The following is a 21,673-nucleotide window of genomic DNA, read 5'->3' as shown; positions in this document are numbered from 1 at the left end:
GAACACACAATTGCTCATAAACTGATAAACAATACAAACATTTTAGAGGAAAAAATGGGAAAGTGTTAAGACTCAAATTAAATACTTACCAACCAAAATAGAGTTTACAATTAATTATTGTTTTAATTTGACTGGTCACGGTTATGCTGAATGTCAGTGCAACATACTGGAATTTGACCACCTTAATGCATCCATGGTTGACACTTAAAATTGAAGGAAGGATCACATAGTGAGTAACATGCAATGAGGGGTGAGTTTGTTGTATTCATGTTTGAAATATACTTTTAACTCAAGCAACTGCCTTTCAAACCCCTTAAAGCTACAACTCCTAATGTTAAAAAACAATGCATTGAATAATGAGTATAGTTATTCGAAATGCAAGCTGAGTGGGTTTTCCATGTTTCCGGTGCAGAGGCCCAGATCATTCTGAAACTGAAATCCCACTGCAGCTCCTTTTGATCAGAGGGACTCCCACGCAGAGCCTTGTTTGATCATTAATCAGTCGCCTAAACACCCTTGTATCACTGAATCCAAGTGCTAGTTTTTAGGATTTCAAATAAATATCAAAGCCCACACCAGTGGTTTTTATTTCAGGCATCTCTTGAGAATGTGAACCTCCTCTTGACTTGTGTTTTAATATGCCAAGAAAAGGCATATAGCAACAGTCTTATCCCAAAATGAACAAACTAAATATGTACTGTTTTCCTATCAGACAGCTTCATTTCAAAGGAAAGTAAATCAATATTGTGTCCACTCATTATCATAAATTAAGTTGAATTAAAACACATACAAATCGGTTAATCAGGATGACTGTTGAAAGGAAAGCAGAAAGCAGCTCCACACCACAGCCTCACTGAGTCCAGTGCTGCAGAGAGAAGTGTGTGGGATGGCGAGGTGAGCCGTTTTTCAGCCTGTGTGGGATGAAGCTGGATGCTGTGGAGTAATATACAGAAGCTTCCACTGGCAGAGAGTGAGGAACTGCTCTATAGCCAATATCAAACATATAGGGAGTTGTATAAGTCACTGCGGAGGAGTGGGAATAAAATGGATGTGTGAGCAGGATGGCACTCACAAGAAGTAAGCACTTACAGTAACCTTTTAGTATAGAAACATATATATTTAGCCTCATGTGCAGCACATATCACATTTTTTTGTGTTAACTTCAATGAGATTCAAAGAGTACATTTGCTGGATTGCTTTGTAGCGAAAAATAGGGCATTTGTCCTCCAGAGAAAACTCTTTTTTGCCCAAATAGCAGCTGCTGAGGCTGTTCCAATATTTCTCTCTGTCTCTTTCCAAAGACATAATAGCAAGCATGATGGAAAAAGTATGTAGAAGGAGAAAATACTAAGAAAAAGATAATTTGATAGGAACAAAATTAAATGTTTAATCTACACATTTGGAGATCAATAGCATTCACTGGACAGGAAGAATATAAAAAACGAATCTATATTAGTAACCATAGCTTTTGGATAAAGTGGTGGAGTAAAAAGAAGGCTACAGATCTTTTCGCCATTGGAGTGGCAGTAAAAAAGTTCAAAGAGTACAAGTAGGCTACATAAAAATGTGTGGGCTACTTAAAGACAGTTTGACTAAATGTTCTTAGTTTACATTAAACTGCTGCATTTCAGTGTTTTCATTAGCAACTTGAATATCATCATGAATACAACTGCTGTTATTCACATTGCTTCACTCTAACAAGGCTACACCCAAATGGTGTCATACATGATATTAACAGATGCTACATGATGCTATATACATCTCTTTCTGGTTAATGGTACACAACTGCCACATAATGCACAACCATGTTGACTGGCTGACACATTACTGGGCTTTGAATAGACACTTATTTAACACAAGAGGCAACTTGTTGGAGCCACAGTGGTTCACCTCAATCTCAGCTTTAGTATTATGGTTGGTTATTCATCACTTATTAACAGAGTCTATGCGAGGGAAGTGACTGTGGCTCTCTGGAGAGACATTCAGAGCGAAACCACAGTCAAAGGGGAAGGAAGGAAGTCCGTCACTGCCTGCTCCACCCAAAACTGGTGGCCGGGCATCATGTAAGACACGCTGCCTCAGTGCCTCTGGTGCAACACTTGTAGAGGAATGAGCTGGAGGGAAGCCGCTGAGGGAGACGACGCTGTTCCCAGTTTCTCTCAGCGTCTCCCCCTCTCTCCCTTCCTCTCCTGCGGCTGCCGGCTGGAGAGGAGGAGTAGCACGCATTGGAGCTCAACAGCCGGCTTTATATACCAGTCTATTTTTAGCCCTTCGCAAGCCCAACTATTTTAAACCAATATGAGCTCATCACCGACCCGAGTTGTCCAATGGGATGAGAGGCAGATGAATAGGCCGTCCAATGGTAGGGAGAGAGAGGGGAGAGGAGGCGGGCCTACACAAGAGCCTATCATCTGCACTTAAACAGACAGCAGTGTGTCAGATAGACAGATCTCTCACTCTGCCGCTTTTCCAAGGCACCACACACTTGTAACTATTCCACTAACCTCAGGGGGACAATGCATTCTCACAGCAGGGGATTTTATCCCAATAAGTTAAACAATGAATATTAGAGCTGTCTTATCATATTAAGAACATATAACATGTTCTCGCTCAAAAAACAAATAAGGACACCTTTTTTTTTGTTGCTCAATTTACACTAACTGAAATAGACAAAACAGGTAAGACAAGGACAGCAAATATACACAAATAACTGTAAATAGTTTACATGTTTTTTTTTCTATTTTAGCTATCAGCTTAAGGTTGTTATGACATGTTGAGGACAATTCCACCCTGTCATGAATTGATCTAATTTAACATAGGGTTCAACATGATTGAGTGAGACCCACATATGTAGAGCCAGTTACAGAGAGAAATTGGGATGACCCCTAAGATTTCCTGTCACTGTGATCATGTATGCTGCTGCATTATTGAAAAATGATGAAAGAAATGCCTGTTTCTACTACTGATGAAAATTCATTTTATTTTTCGTAGACGATCTTTGGGGATGACTTTGAACTGGTAGGTCTGGCTGCTCTGAGGTGTGTTTTTTGTTAAGACTTTGAAGCAAGGCTATGACAAGGATTACCCCGTGACTGTGAGTCATGCACACCCACCTAAATTGCTTCCCAAAGTTTTATTTTTAGACAGTCCGCACCGAAACACAACGCCCTGTGTGACCCATTTATTTCTGTTCCTCCGGTGGGACAAGTTTATAGTCCCAATGACACATTTAACCTAAGAAAAGACTGATTTGTGTTTCCCACAGTTGACCGCAGAATTCATGTATTATTCAACTTTTCAGACTTACTGTGATTACTCAACCACAATACAGATGTTCATATTGGATTGTAGGTTCATTCCCCACTGCCTACCGTTTAGCACCAGTCGCGCTCCCGTCAGCCGCGCCCCCGCACAAAAGGTTCCAACATCCATGGTTCCAACACACCACGGCGGGAGCGCGCAGGACGGGCAGACCCGCTCCCTCCAAAACACCGACTCCACCCTGTCATAAAATTCATCACATATGCTGAAGAATTTAAATCCGAACAATTCCTTGGGATTAAACTTGATTAGAATAAAATGCAAAGGCATCAACTATACTTGACTATGTAAGGCCATGCTACAACAGTATTTTTTTTTTTTTTCTCTATGATAAAATTACAAAAGGCATAGGCCTACCACAGAAAATGTAAATAATTTTAGAGATTAAGACTCGTCACTGAGACCTTTAAACACATTAGTATCAATTGGGTGCATGCTTTAAAAAAGACATAGTAAGAATGTATAGCAACCTTCTTTTAGAAGGACAATCTTAATGGAAAACCATTTGTGTGCTTGTGTCCTGTCAATTATTTGATATGTAGTGATTCAAATGGAACAGAAATATGAAACCGTATACATAGCTTTATATATACAGTCTATGATAAATAGTAATTTTGGTTATTGCTTAATTCTCCTTTATAAACATCTCACTTATTATTTAATTTTCTCACCACCCTTGTAATGAAGCAAAGTCTCTCTTGAAATACAAGTTTTGGCCTGTGTGATTCACAGCAAGTAAGAAGCCAGCAAAATAAAATATTCATTTTAAAATGTCAAACATACTCGGAACCACATTTAATGTAGCCTAACAATTTCCCCTCTCCTCGGCAAACAAAATGCCCCTATCACACACTGACCTCTAGTGAAATAACGCTGTAATTACATCTTTAATGTATTTATAACAAGTTGTTTCTCTTCTTAAGTTACTTTTGCTGTCCTGACCTGTTTTGCTCACTCACAGCGTGAAGAAAGATTTCCAAATTGAGCAAAAAATACAATACACTAATCAAGTCTCGTTAGAAGTTTACTCTCAAGCACATTCTGACGGGAAGTCGACGAGACGAGAGATCTCGCAATCAGGTAAGTGGCGCGAAGAAACGTAAGATGGCAGCACAGCCTCACCTGTGCGGAGCAGAAACTCCTAATATCACCACGCACTGCAGCTTAATTCAGGTAGAGAAGCACATTGCGACGGTCCACAGCCACATTTGGTAAGATTGTGTTACTCCCATCCTTTTATGACAGATGTATGCCCTCTCTAACTATGCAATTGTCTCACAATGACATTAAATATATGAAATAATAAAAGTTTAAACAACCATGTTAGGCTACTAGCTAACTGGTACAGTAGCCCTTAGTCTCACAGAGGCCTATGACCTAGCTTAACAATGTACTTATCATTAAGTACTTGTTATGTATGTGCTGTAAACTATCTCTTAATTACACATGGTAAAAATGTTTAAGAACAAATAAGCCTTTAGTTGTTTCTTCATTGCTGTCTGAAAAGAAGACAGCAAATTGCTCTCCCTCTCGTCTCTAATTAAACCTGTGTAGTGTAGGGGAGAGAATTGATCAACATGTTTGCTTTTTCTGTTCTGCTATAAACCCAAAATGTTCTGGTTAGGTTAATAGTTTCATAGTAGTAAGTTCTAAAAAATGGTCTGTAGACTTATGTAAAATGTTTTACTTGCAGTTAATAGATATATAAATTAGCTACATTTAGTTTTAACATATTAAAGTCTGTGATAGGTGACGTAGTTGGATTGCATCATTCACAAAGTCACAAAGTTGGGTCAAATGTGATTAAGTTGGTTCACTCGTGTTTTTAATGTACTTGTGTTTACTTTTGAATGTTTATTTGGTCAGGGGATTCTGAAAGATTTAAATATATTTGAAATTTAGTAATCATTATTTTTTTTAAGTTTTCTTGTTCTTGTTTGAATCTTATGTTAAACAATTTTCTGTTGGTTGCCTCTTTTTCTTCTGTTACTATAGATTTGTACCATTGTGATAACCAACCCAATACTGTTTTCCAACCACCACTGTGATTGCACTGGTTGGCACAAATGCACAACATGACAACCTTCAGTCATATTTCTAACAGCCTAATTGATGCTTTTTCTTCTCTTTTCCATTTGCATCATCCATCATATCATATACACTGTGAATTGATGACATTAGGGTTCATATCAGCCTGGTGAAACTCAACATAAAGGACAACAAGATCGAAGGAGAAGAAGACAAAGAGCGCTCATTAAATGATGCATTCTCACTCAACCCAGGAAACACAGGGAATGTGGCAATGTCCATGAGTAAATGGACGTGTGTTTGTGTCTCTGTGGCTTGTAAAGAATAGAAGCGGTGAGATCTGAGGCCAGTAATGAGACCAGAGCCCCTACGCTAATTTAACAAATTCGCGTCCCTTGTCAGAGAAATCAGAGGCTTTTTGTTCACCGTTGTTAGGAGTTCATTAGTTGTGATTAACAAGCTGACTGATCAGGAAAAGTTGGTAAAGAGGTTGTAATTATCCTGTCTCCATGACTCGAGAATTTAGGATGTCCATGTTAGCCAGCTTTCTGGCGACAGTTTAAAGTGAGAAGTGTCATTTGGAGATTTTAAACCGACTACACTGTGCTAAAAGCCTGTCTTTTCCATCTTTCTTAGCGATGTGATGCACAGGGAGATTTAAGCAGTAAGAACAACTCTTTTGTTTTGTTGGCCATATATCCCACCACCAAAGAAGAATCTGCATCTGAGGTAGTGCTCTTAAGTGGCTCGTGATCTTTTTTAGGGTTGGCTTTTTAGTACACGGCTAACAGGTCAAATGAAAGCTTTATGAGATGATTGCAGTTTCTTGTTACTAGCAACCACATGATTATAAAACATGCAACAAGCAGCAGCGACTCATAGTGACTCACTGACTCTCACATGTTCAAATGATGACTGCAGCGTCCGCTGTTTCCTGCTTTGATATTGCAATAGTGCCATTTCAAAATATCAGAACCTATTTTTACACTTTTAACCTTTACACAACTTTACTATTCAGGTTTTCCCTAATTTGAAGATCTCAACCTTAACAATTTTAGTTCTCTTATTCTGTATTTTTGAAATAGTTTAAGTGTGCACTTTGCAAGTGTTTTACCACCGACTGGATTAACACATTGGTAACTCAGCCTCTATATTTGCAGTTTCAAACACACAGCTTTTTGTAGGACTTTCTGTTGAATATCATCTGTCGCACAGGATTGGTGACTCATGTTACCAAATAATTTAAATGTATATAAGATCTTGCCATTATGTAAGTTATTTATCTCGTAACATGCTCGTATGTAATATTTGCAAGCTCGCTATTTCTTGCTATTTGGCTGTCTTAGCAAAGTTGTTGTCTTGCTAGTCATTGATCATAAGGAACGTAATCATACAAATGCATAAGTAAAGCTGTCAAATAATAATTACAACAGTGGTGGATAGGTTCATTGCACAAATGTTTGATTGACAGGTGATTTGGGCCACAATAGAGACATTACAACAATGAGCGGTAGACAGCAGAGAATATAACTACTTACTGATAACAATAATAAATGTATATTTGTTGCTCTTAAAACTGAGCAAAAATGTTTTCATCTTTAGGGAATGATACTGAGCTGCACAAACATCTCATGTATTAATCAACATGAAGCTTCATTAGGGGTCACTCTAGCAGGGCACCATTGGAGGAGAACCAGGAAGGGACCTCTTCCTCTTCTTCTGTTAAATAGTAATTTCATTATCCAGCAGGTCTGAGCAGATATGCCCATATCCAATTCAAAGCTGTATACGGCTGTGTAAACAACGCATTACAGAACTTCTAATTGTAATGTTAAACTGCTGGGTCATATTCAAAAAATAATCTTCACTAATTATACAATTGCAAACAAGTGTGGAGAATAAATCATTTACGATTCAGAAATCCTTGGAGATAGTCTATACTTGTTCATTTGCAGGCAACCTAAATTCATTATTTATCCCGGAGAATGAATAAATTGTCCCTGTTAGCCCGTGATTGAACTTGAAGCTGGTGAAAAATGCAGTCACTGCTGCCGTAGCCCAGCGAGCAGCTATCTAATGACAACAACAGAGCGAGAACAGAGGCATGGGCTTTAATTATTGCATCTGGGTCGGGAGTAGAAACGAAGAAACATAATAATGAGGAGGAGGAGGAGGAGGAGGAGGAAAGAGACTCATCGAGAGACTTTGGTACTGAGAATATTCAGGAGAATGTTTGTTTTAGAATCGATTTCATGATTTGACTCATTACTTTTAACGCTCTTCATTGCTTGGCCCCAGTTTCACTTGAGTCTCTTTCCCCAACCTGCTCTGAGGTCCTGAGGCAAGAGCCTACTGGCTTCTTCATGGCAACACTTCTGGAATGATCCGTGCAGAGCTTTTGCTGTTGGGCACCTCAACTCGGATCTGCATGTTTGAACATCTTAAAGGAGCCCTACTACGCTCATCTTCAGGTTCCTATTATGTTCTACTGTGACATGTTTTTCTCCTGCAGCACCTCTTTTCACCCTCTGTCTGAAACCAAAGCTCAAGAGTTAAATATTATAAAGAAACAAATAAATGATAGCAAAGAAAATGAGTGAGTGAGAGTACGGGAACAAGAGAAAAACTGTTAAAGAGAGGGAGTGAGAGCATTAGTCTTTCTCATGTCCACTCTAACTAGGTTTTACTGGAGCAGTGAATAGGGGTGTGTGCCTGCATCTGTGTGTCTGCAGGGTGGCCACAAGGATCTGCGATCTTGCTCCCTCCGCCTTCCAGAGAGAGAGAGAGGGAGAGAGAGAGAGAGAGAGAGAGAGAGAGCAGTCACACGCAGAGAGGAGCTGGGACGAGAGACAGAACAGAAGAGAGCTGTCAAGCTGCGAGGAGGCAGCGGAGAGACGACTTAGTTTTGTCTTGGAATACATTTCCCCTCCATCTCTGAAGCTCACACACACACACTCAAAGAATATAAGCACACAAACACACAGATGGTGAAGTGTGAGTGCTGCTGTTGAATCATTTTTAGGATCTGGACTTACTCAAGCGCGTTTGGATTCAGCATCTTTGGACCTTTTTCTTACAGTGCAACACTTTGGATAAAGAGTGTGTTGAATGCAACAGTGAGATTTTGACTGACACTTTCAGCACTTGGACTCAGTGTGCGTTTGTTTGTGTGTGTGAGGAGGAGGATGTATCGGTTGGTGACAGCGGTGCTGCTCGCCCACCTCGGGGCTTCCTTTACGGGTGCATGGAGGGCATCTCAACCAAGACTGCAGTTCACCCACTCCGGTAAGACACTTTTTTTGTTGCCATCATTCTTCACTCTTACTTAATCTGTCCCGCTCTCATTTTCCAAACACACACCATGCAGGTGACAGGTTTCACACACCTTCTTATGTTTCACGTGTCTCTCTTTCATGTTGGATTCTCGCCCACTAACTGTCATGCGATATCTTGAGCAGAAATGATACCGCTGCCCTTCTGTCCCTCTATTTGTTTTGGTTCTTTCCCACACTCTCTAACTTCCTCTATCCTATCAATCACCTGCATTACATTCATCTATCTCCAGTACTCAAGTTTCGCTGTAAAAGCCTGGTCTTCAGAAGTGACATGAATAATTGAACTACTTATTTTGACTCTCCAACACACTTGCAGTGTTAGAAACTGAGTTTTCCCCCCTAAATGACATCTTTGTCATTTCAATTGGTTACCACAGCACAGTTATGGCAGCTGTCAGGTATATAAGACACCTTACAGCACAGTTTTAGCTTATTCCAATAGGTCTGATCTCAGAGTTATGCCCATTTCTTTCAGGTATGATAACATTTGACATTCCTCAGATCTGGGTATATGGTTACATTGCGACAAAAAACAAGTCAAACAGGTTGGAAACAAGCAAATACTGTAACCAGATGATCCAAAACCACTGTAATTGTAGCCTAAATAAACTGAAATGTTGCTTTTTCTCTATGATTACACAGCAAAACTGTGTACAAACACACTTACAGAAAGTAGAGTGCCTTAAAGTTCAATAGTGAGTCAGGCTATAATCTGAGGTGGATGTTTACAAAGGACAGCTTGTATTAAAGCTTTACTATCTACATATTATCTCTCTACATTTATCACGGGGTTTTAATCGCCTGACTTTTAGTTTCTCGTGCTGTTTAACAAAACTTCAATTTACTGATAGACATAATGAACCAAAGTATGAAAATGTAATCTGTGATCTTATTTAAAGATCTTAAAGGTGGGGTAGGTAATTCACTTCAGAAACACTTTTTGTTATATTCCATGGAATGCTCTTAACATCCCGATAGCAATGAATACATTAAATGCTTTGACAAAAAATACATACAAAAATATCATCTGTGGAAGCTGTGGTACTGTAAAAAGTACGACCAATCATCTGAGCCGGCCCGGCTAAAATAACTGGATGGCCTACCTGCCTGTCAGCCTTCCATCTGTGCACAAACTTATCTCGTGCCCTCATTGGTCATGTGCGCGTTCGTGTGTGTTGGAGGAGGGGCTCTGTAAGGAAGTCTGAAGGTTGTGTATTTTCAAATTCTAGCGCACTCAAAAGCTGGTTTCTCCAAAATGACATACCCCACCTTTAAATGTAGTGTCTTTGAAATATCAATTACAACATCTATGCAGATAGGAGGCCATTTGAATCTAATTAAGATACACATTACATTTTCTATTGGAGTCAAATCAACATCTTTGAATCAATTGAGCAATTAAGCCTCACACCCAAAGACATGGCGACTCATTCATTGACAAGGCAGACGCTCCCTCAGGATTTCAAATCGAGTGTCTATGTCTGTTAGTTTCAGTAATGGCTAACAAAGAAATAATTATCTGATGGCAGAAGTCCCAGATCCTGATCACAACCAAATTAATTATCTCTTGGCCTCAGGCCGATCCGTCAACCGCAGAGAAATCCATGCAGAGGTTGCTGCAGAAACCTGCAGACGCAACAGAGCGGGAAAAGAAAGCCATATTTATTTTTTGACTAAAATACAAAACTTCAGCTTTGTATTCAGCATTGTGGATTGTGCATCGGTATTCTGATGTACTGTATTGTATCTTCTTTTCCTCAATGTCTTTATCTTCATGCACTTGTTAGTTGCCTCTGTGCAGCACGTTGCATAAACACATGTTGTTTAATCAACATGTCGCTGTTTAACAGAAGCAGAGTCAGTAGTTTATGCATGGTTGAATAGAAACAACAGGACCTCTTAAGTGTTCAGCCGTGCCCCACAATCATCTATTAGTTGTTTGCCTTTGTTTTTGACCTTGTTGGTGCAGCAGTGGGGTGTGGTTATCGTCACTGGAGAATAAACTGAAGATTGAACACGTTTCTGAAGCGCTCTGAGATGTCCTGAAGCATCTACTCCTCCAAGCAGGATGGGGTTCAAACACATTGACCCACGTTGAGTGTTTGGATGTTTGGCTATAACAAACGTGTCCGTCAAAAGTCATGAGAAAGCAAAGGTCTGCATCTTCTAATTAAAAAAGGATTTGGGGTTCAATCTTTTGCCCTCTCAGCCATATTTGAAGCAAATCGCCTTCAAATGAAAAGCTGCTTTAAGGTATCCTGGCCTTTAGTTACGGGGAGATGAACTCGTGTCCCTTTAATCATGTTTACCAGAGGACACCGTAGAATAAGAAAGCAACTGATTACACGTTCTTTCATACGCCAAAAAAAACACAAAGGGTCTGTGAAGTGGATGTGATAAGGATGAAGTCGACCAACCGTGACCTAGAAAGTACAGAGAGAGGGAAACCTTGTTGCATTCACCCAGGTGGGAATGTAGCTCTAATGAAGTCTGAATGAGAAATGTGAAGAGCTGCTGAAGTAGCTGCATATTGTGTTTGTCAGCATGTGTGTGTGTGTGGGGTGTATGAAGTGTGTGAGCTTCAATTGAGCAGTTTTAGGTTCCAGGATCTCTGCCCACCTCAGCCTGGGAAGAGAACAAAAAGAAATGTGTGATGTGATGATGTGTGCAGTGATTCTGTTCACCATCATGCCTGTGTGTGTGTGTGTGTGTGTGTGTGTGTGTGTGCGCGCTCTCCCTCTCTCTCTGTGGGAGCTCCATGCTGTGGTCATTTCCCTTCCCATCTCTCCGGAGGTTTTCCTCAGAAAGAGGGAGGAGATTTTTGTCGGGGAATCGCTGTAATTACCGAAGGATTTCAGCTCAACTTAAACACTTTGACTCGGCGGTTGTTTGGCAGTTCAGAGACACTCATTAGGATGTTCCTTGATCTGTTGAATGCATAGCTGACAACCACTGTACAAACGGCAGAAACACATTAGTAAATCTGCATATTTAGCAAACAAGGATGTTCATTTGTCACATCACTGTAATAGTGTTGCTTTACTCTAATTCCTGCAACGATTCTGTAAAACTGGTCAATGAATGCATGATTGGACGAAAATTGTGCTCTGTAAAATTCTGCTGGCAAAAAAAAGACTGTTTAGCAAAATGTTGCTGATTTTCACATTTAGATTTCCTGTACCGGCTGCTCTGGCCACTCTGCTTTTAAAGCATGTTTAAAACCACACTGTAGAACGTCTGAAATCCATCAAGCTGAAAATTATGCTTTTTTGACATGGTTACGTTTCACCTGCCAGCACTTGTAAACTATATTCCTTTCAGTCGTTACGGTTGAAACATAAGACTGAAGCTGTCCCAAGTCTGCGCTGCTTTCTTAGTCTAACAGGGCTTTAGGTATGAACTGAATTCACTCTGGAATGGACAGATTTGATACTCACTTAGTCAGATGTCTGTATGCAGACTATATTCACTTTGTAATTCTTATTGATTCCGCTAATGTCCCAGAATGCAAAGCCCAACAGATGGAGAGGCTGCTCACATCTGGAAAAATCTAAAAGAAACTTGTTGGTAAAAATCAGAAAACGATAGGAAGCTGCCTGTGACCAACAACGTCACAATCCATCCATCAACAGCAGCTGGTAACACGCCAAGATATGCTGTGATGCACCTGCAAAGACTGCATTGTGTAAAGCTTTGTTTTTTGGAGTTACAAGGAAGTATGTATTTCAGTTTTCCAACTATATTGGAAGAAGAATATATTGAAGTAGAAATGTGCCATGAGTACATTTCTGCATATTGGCTGCCAATCACCCCAGATGGTACTAGAACCCACAATCCCTGGCTTAGGAGGCCTGTGCCTTATCCATTGGGCCACTGGGGCTTTTGACAGACTAAATTGACAAGTTATGTCAACAAAGACTCAGTGCAAACTCTACGCCTGCAGAGAGTAAACAACTCTGGCAGAGGAAGTTGTCATAAAAACAAACTGTTACTATACTACCATTAAACTAAGCCGAGCTTGCCGACCACTTTGACACCCTCTCACTCACGTCCATGCTTCATTCATTCTCTAGTGTGAACATATCCATGAAAATTAGATGACATTAAAATGAAAATTCATATATTTGTTTTTTCTCATGTCCGTTACACTGCTTCGCTTAGGCTCCATCACTCGTTGGACAGGGCCGAAAAGTGCTGACGGTGCAGAAAACAGTTTGACAGACACTCACTTACGGCTCAAAATTGGCCGACGTCAGATAATCGGATTGGTGTGTTAGGGCCTTTAGTCAGGTAACACAAAGAGAGCCAGACAACCCAACAATCTTTGTGATATCCAGACCGGTTAACTATGCAGAGTGACTACACACACAGATTTAAACATGTTAGTTAGTCAGAAAGCCCCTAACAAACAATTACCCTGGGTTATAGGCCACCTGTGTCTACTCTACAAGGGGCGTAGAGTAAGTATGTTAGCAGAGCGGATGGTGCTCAGTCTGTAGGTTCATCTCAATGTCCCTCCTCGACTCCTCTCTCCCCCTCCTCCGGGACTTGACCCGGAAATCGATCAAGACACGCCATGTTGAAGGACGTCCCCATTGCTGAAATGCACACGGAGGAGTCGAGGAGGGGTCAGGGAGGAGGCTTCCAGAGGAGACGAAAGCGAGGATACACGAGAGCAGACTACGCGGAAGTGTTTTCACTACTCGCGTATAAAAGCCCCGCCCCCACCTTCACAGCCTCTGCTCACTGCAGCTGATCTTACCGTTAAAGGAGGATCAGAGTCATTAAATGTTTAAAGTGCTTCATTAAGAGTAAAATATATTAAATATCTTAAACGAATGAGGAGATCATACTCTATAAAAACATTAAAGTGTGTGAAATATACTTACAAATTCAATGATAATGTTTTGATTATAAAACAATAACTTACAGTTCTTACTTGTGGTTTTGATGCATGTGTGGTAGACCCACAGAACGTCAAACATTTAGGATGTATACAAATAGGGGAAGCATATCTAATACATATGTTAGTGATTTGTGTCTCTCTTCTGTAGGACAAATTAAATAACAACATCCAATACAAAAGCTGACCTGAAACAAGCTCAAATACCATAAGGAAATGAATCCATCAATTATTATATATTGTTATGATTATAATGATAACTTCAATGAAATGTTATACCTGGAAAAACAAATACAGGACCGAAAATAATACATAGAAAACTATAATAAAAGAGATGAATGGAAGAGATGGACGAAATCATTTCAATGAGAAACTAAATCCCAGGTTTGAAGGGATTTATGTGTGAAGTCCAGTGACGGGTGATAAAACTGCGCGCACCAGAAGTAAAAAGCGTTGTTTATGGTGACGCTGGAGTGAACGAGGACATCCCAATTAATACCTGAGGACTCCTCGCGCGTCTCTTCCTCATGTCTCTCGCTCGCGTCTTACGGAGGCGGAGCTAAGACGCAAGGAAGGGACGCGAGTGAGGGAAAGGAGGTGGTGAAATATTCAATTGAGATGAGCCTTGTGTCTACACAGGATGTGCAGGCATCTGGCATAGTATTGAGTGTTGGAGTTTTGGCAGCACTCAATACTAACTCAGTGGATATGTGTAAATCTCTGACATTATGGAGTTAAATATCAGCTGTCAATCACCCCAGATGGGACTTGAACCCACAATCCCTGGCTTAGGAGGCCAGTGCCTTATCCATTAGGCCACTGGGGCTTCAAATCAAGTCGTGAGTTTATATTAGAGCAGCATCATGGGACAAACATCTGCTTTCAAAAAAGCAACAAAGGGCCCTGATGCTGCTAGGGAAGAAACGGAGAGACAACAAAAACAAATTAAGAGAAACACAGAGAGTAGGAGGATACTGCAAATTTAGAAAACATCGGGAAGTTGTAATTTCTAAACTAGTATAAGCTGTGTTTATCTTTCACCACAATTAAATTACTGACATTCCAAAAGATGTCATACATGACATCAGTTGTCTTGTCTTGGCCTGGGGAAAAGAGCTATAATGTCTTCTGTGGCTCCATGGGGAGGATCTTCTAAAGTATCTCCGTTTGAGTATGGGACTACAATCAAAACAGGGGTCGTGGAGTTAGGGGGCGTTTACCAGGGTCTAACTAAAGAGGCTATCGAATGGCAGGCAAGGCTAGCATCTAGTGTTCCTCGACTTTTACCAAAACAAGGAATTTAAACTCAGGATATTCCGCTCTCTGCTGCATTACATTTTAGAAATATCTGCATGAGTGCAAAATGAAATAACAAAATTGACAGCAGCTTTGCAAAGTCGTAGTTTAAATAAAATCCATCAAATCATGTATTCATGTCTTAACATAACATTTGAAGTGCAATCATTTCATTTACTAAGTATAAAAGAGATGGAGATGCTACTGCCATCAGAGCCAGGCATTCAGAGCTGTTAGTCCGGAGAGAGAGCGGCCCTTTCGCTGTCTGAGAGATTTGTTCTGATTGGTGGAGTGTAATCAGACCGACTGACCAGACAGCTTCATGTGTCTGGGAAAAAAACAGCTTTAAATACTTAAATACATGCCTGATTACCTCCTAAACCCCCCCTATTTTTCTCTTAATGACTAAATTATCCCAGTTATGCACTCAAACTTCATGTCGCACACACACGGCCACACACACACTCGCACACACACACTAACTTGTGTGTAATGAGTCCATTATCCCAGCCATTCAGTGGAAGGTAGTGTCATTTTCTTGATTATAGATGGCAGTTAGAGATATTGTCTCTGTGCACCACACACACACACACACACACACACACACACACACACACACACACACACACACACACACACACACACACACACACACACACACACACACACACACACACACACACACACACACACACACACACACACAATAAAAGGGACATTTTCCTGCAAACCGTTAGCAAAGACATGCACATTACTATTGAACTAATCACATTGGACACACCATATTCAATAACACACACAGAGGAACTGAATATCTGAACAAAAACAGAAGCAGCATTCAAAAGGCACGCACTAAACAGAGAAGCAAGTACTCAAACCCACATTTATGGAACATGTGTATACACACACACAACACCCTAAGCTGTCACAGCTACACCTGCAGCTACTTTCAAACACATAACTGTCACATGAGAATATAAAGAGTCATTGTAAAGCTCCATAGATGCCTCAGAGGAGATTTAGGGGGTTATTACTGTACGTCATTGTGAATCTATTTTCCCACACGGAGACACTCATGTTTTATTCATACAGCAATCACGTCGCGAATTGTTTTGCTGTACGCATTTGAATGTAATTCACTGACTGGAGATGATTTGAATCGAATCCTATGAGTCTCTCTTGTTTAAAACGAGGCATTGGCTCTGACCTTTGACCTCTTTACGGCTGATTACTTGGGATGGTTGGGATTCAGACGTTAAAACTTATACTGCTGTTTCCCCCAGTGTCTTCCTGGAGAAATGCCCAATTTGTAATGTAAATGCAAATGAGTCCTTTTTTATATTCAAGCTATTAGCATGCAAATCGCTTGGTTATACTAAACAGTAAGATTAGTTCATCAGTGTCCATCAGTGTGCATGTTCATACAATTATATTTAGATTTCCTCAGAGAGTGTAAAGTGTGCATCTCAATTTTAATATATCTTCAATTACTAACTATCCTATTTTTTATTTATTTTGTGACTTTATGATTAAAGCCCATTTGTTGCCTAGTTATCCTCAGCGACAAAACCGTTGAGGAATTTGAAGGGGCCATGGACGAATGCTTTCATACGAATCCAAGATGAGCTTTCTGTTTTTAATAAAGTAGGAGGGCGTAGTCTACAGACACACAAAACAGCAGCCGTCTTCTGATATCTACAACAGATTCAAATGATTTGGGGGGTCATTTGAAATCCCCTTCACGGCACAGGGGATTGGATATACATTTGCTCATAGTATTTAAACATTTCAGCTGTTTTGATGAATTTGTGGAAAAGCCACGTCAAACATATCAACCTCATCATATGTTTTATTGCTTGAAAGTCTTCTGTTCTCACTAACTCCTTAGCTCAGTGTGGAATTCCTTAGAATTGTAACACATTATAGCTTGACCTACCCTTAAGCCTTGAAATATATCTTTGTTTCTTTTGTTGAAGATCCAACTCAGAGATACAGGCGATACAAATAAATACCTGTCTGGTTTTCTCTTCCCAAGGAAAAACAATTCTTCCACAAGGAATGCAAACTGTAACAACTTAAGCAAGTAATCAACTGTAAAGTGACACTTCACATTGCGAATGAACTGTTAACACACATGCGTTTTGGCATTGGTGAAATTACTTTAAAAAGCTATTGTGATCAGTTGAGACTTCACAGGCCATTTTCTTTCTAGTTTTTTTAAAGTGGCAAGGACACGTTTTCTACAGGATAGACTGATTCTAAAAGCTTGTTTTTTTTTTGTCGTCTAAGAATTCTGCTTTCTAAGGAAACTATAATCTTAAGTAACAGATAGGCAACTATACCGGATATAATAAGCCCTGGTTTTGTTTGATTCTTTATGTATTTCTAACTTTCTTTGTGGCGTTGAAGTTGAGAGTTGAGTCCTGGTTCTTCCACTTGGCCCAGCATCACCTTCCTCTCCTCTCTGTGTACTAATAAAGCCCAAAAGCCTTTAGAAGGAAGTTAAAAATCAAGAGATATTTCATTATTCATTATTCTTTCAGATGTGTTTCTATCTAGGCCAGTGCTTTCCAGGCTCAGGGCTGGGGATGTTGCTGAGCTGCGGATTTCAATGGGTCTGTTATCTGGCACAGATCAGGCTATTCACTATCATACATTTTAATGGAGGCATTCCCCAAAGGTGGCGCTACCATTACTTGTCACTATTGAAGTCAAACGGCGGCTTTTTGCTCATCCCGCAGTTCAAAAAACACAAAGTATTTGAAGCCTGATAACTATTACTTTTCGTTAGAATGACATAAAAAACCCTAATTAAGGGTCTTTGAGTTTGAGGGTTTTCTCCTCTCTGGACAGAGACAGTAAAGGAGTCTAATTACACTCTTGCTTTGGCAACAACAGCCCCTGACAACAGTGGACATGTGGTAAATGTACCCTCAAGAGGTTACTGGTGTTCATATCAGGGGCTATCTTTAGCCTGAAGCCTGCAATTAAGCAACAAAAAAAAACACAAGCTTCATATTTCTTCTATTTCCCTAAAGTATTAATTTGCTGTCAATAATTGAGGCCTTTTACGAGTTTCTCACCTTTCCTGTGACTCATACTGTGCGTCAGCAAACTTCTTACTCTATTAGTAAGGTGTGGTGCACAAGTGGCCAGGGGACTTACTATGAGCTAAGGCAAAATAAATGAATCCTTTAGGTTGTATTGGCTGGATAAAGTGTATTGACCCTGATCTGGATGTCTTAGGTTGTTTCTCTTTTCAGTGCAGACGTATATTTCTCACTGCAGTGCATTCCTTTCATTTGAGCTGCTTGAGGGAATGTAATCCACAAAGACACACTTGACTCGTTGGCCAGCTGAAAGCCAGCAGTAGACAGGATCAACAGCGCTTACTCTAACCAGCACTTCACCTCATTAGCTGCAGACGAGGGCAGGCTGGACACGCAGGATGTGAGGGGCGTGTCCATCCCAGAGGTTCATTCCTAAAGGAAATATTAAGCTGTGAGTTTTCCTAGTAGGTTTGTGAAGAATGTGATCAATTCAGTTCATGAAGTCTAAGATGACTTTAAATCAAGTGGTAGCACATAGACCCCAGTCAATCCTTAGATTAGTGCTGCATGCCCACGGCACAAAACATCTGGTTTGTATTCACAAACAATCTACCAAGATATCCTAGCTAATGATTTGAAGCTGTGAGCAGTACTTTTAAATGAGTCTACAAAATGTTTGCTCTTCCTGTTCCTACTTGTACCATCCTGGTCATTTTAATACCTAATCTATTTGATAATAACAGTGGAAAAATAGCTCTGCTGGAATCAATTTCATTGGTTGGCATATAGACCTACATAAACCTCTGCTTAAGAAACTCTAAGCCTCTTTAAAGTCCTCCTTCTTTGTCCTAATAGTCTTCCACCTAAGGCTCTCTCTGATGGGCTAATATCATTTGTGAAAAACGTGTATCTTTACCAGGATCCAGTCCCAACAGTAGGACATCATTATTTCTAAGACATTTCTTAGAATTTCGTCATTAGGAGCAACTTCTTTTACTGGGAAGCTTTGTGACTAAAACCACCGATATTTTTAATCCTTGGTGTTAGCGATCTGACATTCCCATGGCTGCGTAAACAATATGAAACCACAAGAATTGAGAATCAGATTCTTGTGGTTTCTGTCTGTTTTGTCAGTGATGGAAACATCAGACAAGTGCCACAAAGGGTCGGAAGTCAGGCTTCCTCTTCCTGTTTAAATAGATCCAAGTCTTATCAGAAAATACAGAGGATGTACTGCTACAGATAGTGGTGTTATCGTCTGGCCAGGCTTTAAAGCAGGGATTTGTCATACATTTGACATTGAAAGCTGATAATATGTATAAATCTGAACTCACTGTAGACATCCATAAGCGTCACAGGACAGCATTTTGTTTATGGGCTGCCATTTATAAGATGTAGAGATTGGATTATGGCCCATTCGCCAAGGCAAACGGCCACGAAGCATACCGAATGTCTTACATGCTTTGATGTTAGGCCAAGAAGTGGAAGCCACAGACAATTTAAAGACTGCAGTGGTTTTTCATTCTGAATCTCTACCACGGTGTCAACTTAACTCCTAGGTAGTTCTATTCATGCTATTAATGTTGCGGCACAGAGTACTGATTAGTATGCCGGGGAACAGAGTAGTGATTTTCTTGAATATCGGTCTTCAGTCCAAGCCACTGAGCGTGACTGTTTCCACTTGGGATAAGTCAACTTCATACATTTCTAATCTCAGCCTCACCAGCATGATGCAGTTCTTATTTAGGTACATTTATAGCTCAAATGTCATGGTTTTGTTTTGTTATTGTTTGTTGAAGGTTTATCTATAGTGCAACAAGTATTCCTACCTAAGGAACATATAAGTGTTTTTGTCAAATGAAAACGCACCCACTAAAGTTGAGATTCCCTCAGGTTAAGAATTAAACCATGGGTTCAGTGCTAGTAAGAGACACAACAGTAACTGGGATCATCTGCAGTCTTTTCTGTTTTTTTTTTCATTAGGATAAGGAATCAATCATTTATAACTTATTCCATTCCGACTATTTGTGTGAGAAAAAGTAACTTATTATAAAACTTCCAATGAGAAACGTCTGTTAACTAACCCTAACCGTCTAGCCATGAGCAAAGCATTTGACCCCCAACACTCTTCAGCACTGGGCCGCTCCACCATGTAACTGTGTGAATGTGCAGCAGAGAAAACAATGGGTGTTCTCAGTGAACCTTCTCTGGATAAATAAAGATGTAGAAGATAGAAAGCAAACAGTGAATGGACTGTAATGTGTGTGTGCAGCAGCAGGGCGAGCTGGGCCGAGCAGTCTGATGATGATGAATAATCATACGCACTGAGGTCAAAGGTCAAGCTGTCCACGTGGGTCTGGTCTCTCTGTGACACAGTCCAGACGTACTGCAACTGTGTGTTTGGGTATAATGTTTCTGTCGTGTGCATGTGTATGTATGATTTGAGCCCATGTGGAACAGGAAGAAGAATTTACTTGAGAATTAGTCTTTCCCCTAGGATGGAGTCATAGCAGCGGTGCTAAGTCCCAGCAAAATGTTAATGTAGATGAAATCATTTATTTGAAAAGCATTTAAAATGACGTCAAAGGAGCGACACACTCACTTAAACCACACACACGTAACAAAATGAAAAAAGAGGTGATAGAACAGCACATTCCACAGATGTACATGAGTCAAGGCGAAGATGGAGATGCGCTTGACTTTTCGTACAGACTGAACCTGTATATTGCAATAATCATGCGTTAGCAAACTTGGCCTAACCTGTTGAAACACCAGTGGCACCACTGGATCAGAGAATACATTGTACAGTTTTTAAAAATGAATAAGACTACAATGTGTCATCCTGATGCTGGTACAATCTGAAGGCTAGGTGCATCAGGAGTAATATGAGAATTGAATTGAGCATGATATATTGGTATTTTACCCTGTGTTGTTTGTTACTGATTCTTGAAATCTGACTTTCTTGCCTGTTTCCCTTTCTGACACGACAAATTGTGGTATTATTTAAAGGGGACCTATCATGCAAAATGCACTTTTGTACGTCTTTTATACATGAATATGTGTCCCCGGTGTTCCAGGGAACTCACCAAGTGTCAGAAAGCACAACCCTCTCTATGTTCCTCCATACCCAAATCTCTAAAAAAGGGGCTGCAACGGATCTGATAAAAACTGATCCAGATTTGAACACTGTCCTGACGTCAGGACAGTGGCGCTACGGCTATTGGGCCAACTCCACCAATCAGGAGGAGACAGCCACGGCCATTGCCGTTCGAAAGCGCTGGAGACGCTGTAGTACATATGCCAGGCCAGTAGATGGTGCTGGTACAGAATCAGCCCTTGCAAAAACAGGGGTAAAAAAATGCAAATTGAGCAAAATGAGGCATGGCTAAAATGCATGATCTGTTTGGTATTTTGAAAAAAATATATAAATATGCCTTATATAGGTATGGTCCTACACTATATTATTATAATATAGCATGATAGGTCCACTTTAAGGCACCAAGAACACCTGATCTAACATAGTGACCATTTGTAAAGATATAAATGCAGTGCGATGTGATCTTGACGTAACAGAGAAATACAGAGGGAGATTTTTGTCACTGCACGTGCACATGTGTGTTAGAAATGATTTTGTGTGCATGTCTCCACATAAGTGCCCATCTGTGTGCCTATGGGCTTTGTTCCCATGCTTCTGCAGGCCCCCCGCTGTAATTGCACCAGTAATTGGTGAAGTGATAACC

At 40.3% G+C, this 21,673-nt stretch overlaps 1 protein-coding gene and 1 non-coding gene across 3 annotated transcripts in view; one reads left to right on the top strand and one right to left on the bottom strand.

Annotated features, from left to right (window-relative positions):
• Positions 1–8,197: 8,197 nt before the first annotated feature.
• Positions 8,198–21,673, top strand: part of sema3h (sema domain, immunoglobulin domain (Ig), short basic domain, secreted, (semaphorin) 3H) — a 72,043-nt gene continuing 58,567 nt past the window's right edge. The window contains exon 1 of one of the 2 annotated variants that reach the window (XM_034145197.1): positions 8,198–8,634. In XM_034145197.1, the coding sequence (XP_034001088.1) occupies positions 8,535–8,634 (100 nt within the window). In that variant the 5' untranslated portion in view covers positions 8,198–8,534. The remainder of the gene's footprint in view (positions 8,635–21,673) is intronic. The other variant, XM_034145195.1, reaches the window with a different exon arrangement.
• Positions 14,341–14,413, bottom strand: trnar-ccu. The gene has a single exon. It is a non-coding gene; the product is annotated as a tRNA-Arg (tRNA).

The sequence above is a fragment of the Trematomus bernacchii genome, unplaced genomic scaffold (genome assembly GCF_902827165.1).
Source record: "Trematomus bernacchii unplaced genomic scaffold, fTreBer1.1, whole genome shotgun sequence".
NCBI lineage: Eukaryota > Metazoa > Chordata > Actinopteri > Perciformes > Nototheniidae > Trematomus > Trematomus bernacchii.
The sequence above is the reverse complement of the archived record's forward strand: the minus strand, read 5'-3'. Positions and strand labels throughout refer to the sequence as shown.